General features: G+C 40.2%; 1 protein-coding gene across 1 annotated transcript; it reads left to right on the top strand.

Moving 5' to 3' along the window:
- The first annotated feature begins 5,284 nt into the window (after positions 1-5,284).
- On the top strand, positions 5,285-6,159 carry LOC104596975 (WUSCHEL-related homeobox 5-like). Its single transcript, XM_010258318.2, has 2 exons — positions 5,285-5,698; positions 5,881-6,159. The coding sequence occupies exons 1-2, from the start codon at positions 5,353-5,355 to the stop codon at positions 6,081-6,083; spliced, it is 549 nt and encodes a 182-aa protein (XP_010256620.1). The 5' UTR covers positions 5,285-5,352; the 3' UTR covers positions 6,084-6,159.
- Positions 6,160-7,565: the final 1,406 nt, after the last annotated feature.

Genomic DNA, 7,565 nt, shown 5'->3' with positions numbered 1-7,565 from the left:
CTTAAATACTTATTGGTGCTGCGACACGTGTTGTGTTATTGCACTCCTTGGTACTGGGACACGTGTTGGTATTTGGGACATTCACACTCGAGTCGTTAGAGGCGTAAGCCGTATGTCATGGGACAAAGAGTTCAGAGGCCATTTATGTTGATCTCATCACAATGGGGGTTTGCTTGAAATTCACCACGTGTATCCCTTCATCCAAGACTCGCAGTATTCGTAAGCGCTAGTCATCGAGTTGAATGGGAGCCCACCACATCGATAATGCTTGCTCAATCAAGTGTGCGACAGTTGTCAGTCCTTGGCTCGGCCACGTATAACCCTCCTATACATCCATGTAACAATCAATCCGGAGCCCATTTCCACCCTCATCACCTTGCAATTAACTTAGGGTATGTTTGGATAGACTTCTACTTTAATAGTATCAGAGTATAAAGTACATATATTGCTTTTACTTTGATATTTTTGTTGTAAAAACTGTTTGGGTAAAAAAAATTTGTAAAGTATGCTTTATGAAACAAAAGAACCATTTGCATTTCCCATTTGGTAAAAGAACGTTACTAGTCATGTGATTTAGTTAATCTTACACATGACAAATGCCACGATATGTCAGTACCCATGATTAGCCACCTGTATGCATTGAAGAGACACACAGGCCACGTGTATATATCATGTACGGTATTTATACACGTGGCAATTACTTCAGCGGTCAACAATGGTGATTCCAATGGAGACAGACCATTGAATCGTGGAGAAAATGGAGAAAAAACATTAAAAAGGGGAAAAGATGAAATCGGAACCCATACCTGCAAGTTTTTCGTCGGTAATGGCAATTCTAACAAAGAAGTAGCAGTACAATCGCCAACAGGCTGTGCTTTTTTTGGTGGCAATTTCTGATGGATTTGGTGGTCAGAGATAGGCGATGGCGGAGCAAGAACTCATGGTGGCAAGAAGGTATGGGCTTGAAGACGATAGGTGAGTGGGGAGTCTTCGGTCAAGGGGTTTTATCTAAGGGTGGTCACACGTTACCACCGTTCAGGGGTTTTATGTTTTTACTTTTTAGAATTATACGTACTTTTTAAAATATAAAGTAGTGAAGTACAAGGTTTTGCAATACACACTTTTGTATTTATTCTCTTTCCAAAATGAGCGTAAACTATAATCAATTAGAATTAGGCCTCGTTTGGTGCATCTTTCAGCATGGTTTGTTGGTTATTTAGAAGTCCGACAAATCGCACTGGGGTCTTTTTTCGTTTGGTTCATAGGAGATCTAACCGTAAAAAGATATTGTGCCAAAAAGATGTGCAAAGCTCGTTTTGAGCTATTTTCAGGAAGTTCCAAGTAGAGCTTTTCGAGGGTTTTTTTTCAACTCACCTTTGCGTGTAAAAATACACCTTAACCAAATGGTCTTCATGCTATTAAGATCTTAATGCAAAAATTCACTACACCTTTTGATTGTCAACTTTTAGAAGATTTTTCAAAAAAGATTTATCAAATGGCCCCTTATTTGTTTGTCTCATAAATTATACCTATCTAAATGGGGTGTAACTAAAGGAGATCCATTAATTGCTTCATTGAGTAGCGTGTGAAACCCCCTTTCATAATAAAAGGTTATAATTTATAGCTTGACTCAACTTTGCCACTTCCTTATTGCAAGGCCTAAGCTTTTTCTTTTTCATATGGTTGAATTGGAGTTCATATCTGCGCTCCACAACGTTCCACACTATATCCCCACTGTGTATTGGAAATATCTCCCAATAATGACATCATCAGCTCTGATACTATCATCAAGAGATGTTTTTAATACACAGCAGGATGTGCTGTGGGACGTTGTGGGACACAGATGTAAACTAACAGGATGTGCTGTGGGACGTTGTGGGGCACAAATGTGAACTCTTGAGGTATTAGAAGAGAATTCAAGAGGTATAAAAAATTATCAATCTGTTGTGATATAAGAATCGAATTCTATCCTCACAAACTGTGCTCACACCGTTACTTACAGTATCTTGCAACCTTGCATTCGGAAGGACTGAATCCGATCTCATAATAAGTTTAAAAAATTTCTTATAATATAGAAATCGCAACTAATCCAATATTCATTAATCTAAATCTAATTTAACGATCATAACCCATAATGTGTTGAAGGACTTTTTAGCTCGTGGTTAGTTTGTTGTCTCTTTTTCTGTTTGTTTGTCTGTAGTGTGTGACCCAGTCTTAGTGTCTAGCTGGTTTCTCTGTGTTGATTTCTTATTTTTATTCTAATGAAAATCTTTTTTAACAAAAAAACTTTGCCACATGAACCTACTAAATTATTAATTAGAAACTGCTTTAATTTTGACTCCAACAAGTGCACATAATTAATTAGGGTAAATGGTATTTTTATGTAAAAGCGTATGGCTGTAATCCAAACAACCCTGGTGGTCTTCTGTATTCTTTAATAAAGCAAAACAACGTCATCTTTATTCGTTTTGACCGTGACGTCATCCTAGTAGGACTCAGAAATCAACTGTCGACCTGTTTCCAAACACTAGGATGGAGCGTAGGAGTATTGCATGGATAATCAAGGTTTTGGTAGCTAATTACTACTTCCTTTTTTCAGTTCTCTGCATCATTTCAGTACTAGAAAAGCCCAAAAAACCAAAAGAAAAATAAAGATAGAAGTTAAATTAATAAATTTTGTGAGAGTAGCCTTCCGACAAGAGTGAAGAAAGACAGAAATCCGGGCGGCCTTGAATTCACGCGTGCTCATTAAAAAAAACCTTTTGGGTCTTGATAGTCTTCGCGATTCTCACTGAAAAACATTTCTCCGCTTTTGCTTCGTGATGTATGTATTGGAGTTGGGAATTGGGATCCCCTGAATCGGATCTCTCTCTCTCTCTTCCCCTTCGTGATAAGACATAAGACATATTTGTGAGGATCTACATAGACAAATGGAAAGGACAGTAATACCCGACAGACAGCTCTTCTAACCAGATCTCCAACTGACCAACTCCCGTCAGGTTCAAACCTTCAACCTTCATCCACCTCCCCTATGATATATACCTACTTGTTCATTTATTTATATATTCTTCGAGTTCTGAGATGTATATGTTTATAATATACCTCAGATCCATTATCTTCAATGGGTTCCCTCCAATCAAGCAATTTTGATTTTTTCTTTCCTCACTTTTAAACAGAGCGTTCGGATCAGTCGGCACTCGGCAGTGAATCGAGTGTTTGACTGAGTACATCGATCCAACTCTGGAGTCTCGGAAACCAAGCAGAGTAGTACTCCGCACTCCGCAGCTATTTTAGTATTTAATGTATGTGAATCTTCGGAGTTAATGCAGGCATGGAACCCATAAAACTACTAGAGGTAGAAGACAAATCCCATGCTGATCTTGAAGAGAATATGCCTTGGGAATTGGAGTTCGCACGCAAAACGGTTTTTCCGTTCTGTTTATATTTTTATATAAAAAAAAAAAAGAACAAGTTATTGGAAAGAACCCAAGCTGGGGAATGTGTCTTTAAATCTGTAGCTCAGTTTGGCTCCTTCGACGATCGACCATCGATCGGCCGGTGGAAAACACGGCCACGTAACCCATCAAGCTGCTAACCTATGTTCACACCGATCATCCCCTCTCGAGTCTCCAACCCAACCAAGGTGGTATATATATTATAGAAGAGGATCGATAATGCAATAAATTAAGAATATCTTTTATTAAGACACGACATAAGAAAAGGCAACGTGCTTCCCTTTTTGCTGGTCATGTGGTGTCGTCCCTATTTTGGTGGTCTCTTTCACTCATTGTCTTAGTTTGATCACCCTCTCGCCCCTATACTACAGTAGCCCTTACCCTTAAAAGACGTTCTTGTCCACCATTTCCTCCATGGATTTTACTGTGGAGGTCTTGTATATATATGTAATCTCATCAGTACCTATCAAAATCGTCCAGTTGAGATCAGACAATCTCAGATTGACTTAGATATGACCCCACCTACTCAATGTTCTAAAAGCTAGACAATTTTCGACAACTTTCGAAGAAAAAGCCTAGTAGTTTATGATGAGAGCTATTGTATTCTTCTGGCTGTCTGATCAGTAAGGATCAAATGCATTATAGTTGCACTGAACAAGCAAGACTCTCAAGGCCTAGTTAAATTATAGATAGCAGCCAGGAGGCCAACGTATACCCTTGTTTTCTTTTTCTTTTACCTCGTTGTTTGGTTAATTACTTGGGTTGGGACGTTATTGGGTGTCTCAAATCTCAATACCCAGCCCAGACGGCCTATTTTGGATACTAAAGGAGCCCAGGGCCCTAGACACAGGCACCACTGTAGTAAATCCATACAGGAATCTTGTGTGTCAACAAGGTGGATGGATGATATATGTCCATATCTAGTTGTCCTCACCCCTCACAAGTCACAACCCTTGTATTTGGGATTAAAAATAAATGCGGAGGTCTAGCTTGGGCCTCTTGCCCTATACTTGTTACGTCTTTTTTTTTTTTTTCTTTTTCTTAACCATGAAAGGTTACTCACTACTCGGAGTTCTAAAACAATATTGCTCTCACAGTGACAGAATTCCGAATAAGAAGTAGTAGTTGATCAATTAAAGAAGTTGGTCAGACGAGAAACAGAAAAGAGGCTCATGCTCCAACTCAGTCAATAAAAGGATTATCGCACCACGAAGACGGAACTATAATTAGGCACAACATGGCGTTTTGTACAAACACTGGCACAGAAACTGAAACCCTACTTATCCGCAGCCGAGCAAAGGAATGAAGGACCTAAGGAAGTACCCCACAGAAGTGAAGACAATACTATTGGTTCTTATCGCCATTATTATTTTATACTCCATACTTGGAATCAGAAACGTTCTGTTCTGGGGGTGACTTTGTTCTTTCTCACAGTCGAAGGCCAAAGCTATAATAAAATATACTTGGGGTTGTTCGTAGTTAATTGAATAAAAACTTACAATGTGAATATGTATATGCTCGTGGATCGAAACGTTGAACAGTGGCAGCTTTTGCGCATGTCTCCCACCCTTTCTCCGTCTCTCTCTCTCTCTCTCTTGGGTGCACAAAAAACCAGGCCAGGCACAAATCAAAATCTTCTCAGTTCCATTTTAATTTTGTACTAAAATCAAATCAGGCCAAGATGAACAAAAAGCCGGTTTTTACTGTTATTGATCTCCGATTCAATAAAACAAAACAGAACATCAACAAACCCTCTTATTATATTATTAAGTTATATATACGGGCACCAGAGTTGGAACCTTTGATGAGTTTAGAAGCTCAGGAAAAGTAGTTCAGACTTCAGAGGTTTCAGCAGAGAGTTGGAGAAGAGAAGCGTGCTGGAAGAAGAAGCTCGTATATGGACGAAAGAATGTCAGGCTTTTGTCTTAGAGCTGGAGGAGGAGGATATGGTGGTGGTGATCATGGAGGAGGTGGGGGAGGAACCAAGTGCGGGCGTTGGAACCCGACGGCAGAACAGGTTAAAGTTCTGACTGATCTTTTCAGGTCCGGGCTCCGAACTCCGAGCACTGACCAGATACAAAAGATCTCAGCACAGCTCAGCTTTTACGGGAAGATCGAGAGCAAGAACGTCTTCTACTGGTTTCAGAACCATAAAGCCCGAGAGAGGCAGAAGCGCAAGAGAGTATCCGTTGAAGACCGAGATATTATCGAACGAGCAGCAGATAAGGTTTTACCAGAAAAACGTAGGTGACAACGCAGAAAACCATAACAGAATATCCTCCAATGCATGAATGTCGATTTAGAAAAGAATTTTTTTTTTTTTTGTATAGCTCTCGTTGAAACCAGAACTGGTGTTGTTTGTTGTTTTATTGTTTAATCTTTGGTTTGTTATTGCTTTAATTTATGGACCCTTGCGTTTTTGCAGATTTTGTGGACGTTGATCTTGTTTCAGAGCCTGAAAGAACCATAGAGACACTGCAGCTCTTTCCGTTGAACTCATATGAAGAATCAGAGCCACAGAAGCTGAGACTACTTAGGAACGAATGCAAGGAGTCGGCATTTTCTTATAATGGAATGGGCAAAGAGAATGATCATCCGCCATTAGATCTTCGTCTAAGCTTCTTGTAACCAGTTTCATACCTGACTCTTCTAGTGCAGAAGAACAAAAAAAAAAAAGAATACCATCGTTGTTATTCGGATTGGGGATCGGGACCTTTAGTTGTAGTAGACTCTCGTAGCAGTGAAGATTAATGATAAAAATCAAATAGAAGGATATTAATTATTTCTCTGAAACTCAGTTTCTTTTCCGGTTTTTATTTGTGTTTTGTTGATTAACACGTCGCCCCAGATATCGAGTGAGTGGAGTGAGTAAGTAAGGAGCTTTAAATGCTTCAGACATTCTCCTCAATTAACGTTGGTTCGTTTATCTGTGTGATTACTCTGTTGGATTTTTGTTTATGCTTGAACTTCGATCCGTCTCGCGATAAACACAACTCGTTTGAATAAATGCGTAAAAAAATAGTGGTGGACTGGACGGGATGCGAGGGAGTGGTACTGGGGTGTCTGGCTGTATATATAGAATTTCATATACCAAAATTGTCCTCACTCTTACTCCTTATCTGACGCGACTGACTCCACTGACTCCGATGGTGGTATTAGTAATAGTATGGCTTCATTGACGTCCAAGGACGCTGAGGCCAATGCCGTCATTTGGGAGTGGTGGTCTATCATCATTCATATGATCCTTTCAAAAAAAAAAAAAAAAAAAAGATTATTAGGCTCCGTTTGTTTGTACGTAAATTGTGAAAATAAATGATTTCTTAAAAATTTCTGGAAATTGGCAAGATAGCAACACCTGAGGCATGGGGCTGTGCCTCAGCAAACAACAAGAATGTCCCCACAAATTATTCCAAACGTCTGCGGAGTTAGCCTTACATTAGATCAGATCAGACGAAGATGTGTTTCAACGATTGGATGGTTCTGATTAATGTATGGGTGGGCCAGACCTTGATGATGCATCATGGTCAGTTGAAATTTAAAAAGGCCACTCACTAGTGTGAAATTTGGAGCACATGTATTGGATGAAAACAAAAGGATAACATGTTACCACGTGTCAAAAATATAGCCTACTAACGATCAGTTCTCATCTCCTTCGCAAATTACAAATCGTTCCTTTCCCTAATCCCTAAAAAGATGCAAGGAATAAGGATAAGACACCTGTGGCGGACTCGTGTTAGTAATGCTCCATGTGATCTGATCACAACTCCTCCCCTCCAACCAACGGTTCATCTGCGCCGAGCGACAAGGATATATTATTATCCCAATAAACAACAGGAACGAAGGGTTACATCCACCACCGGAAACACAGAAATATAGTGCCATGGCGTCATTCACCATAGCTTTTGCTCCTCCGGCGGGGAGAGTATTTGCTGCAACTGCGGCGAAGAGATCCGGGGGAAGCGGAGAGGAGAAAGGGCTTCTGGATTGGATCCTCGGGGGTCTACAGAAGGAAGACCAGCTGCTTGAGACCGATCCCATCCTAAAGAAGGTCGAGGAAAAGAACAGCGGCACAACGAGATCGGGGCAGAGGGGATCTGTCGCAGTTCCACC

Source organism: Nelumbo nucifera, chromosome 2 (assembly GCF_055504915.1).
Source record: "Nelumbo nucifera cultivar China Antique chromosome 2, China Antique-T2T, whole genome shotgun sequence".
Lineage (NCBI taxonomy): Eukaryota > Viridiplantae > Streptophyta > Magnoliopsida > Proteales > Nelumbonaceae > Nelumbo > Nelumbo nucifera.
Note: the sequence above shows the minus strand (reverse complement) of the source record. Positions and strands in the feature narration are given on the sequence as shown.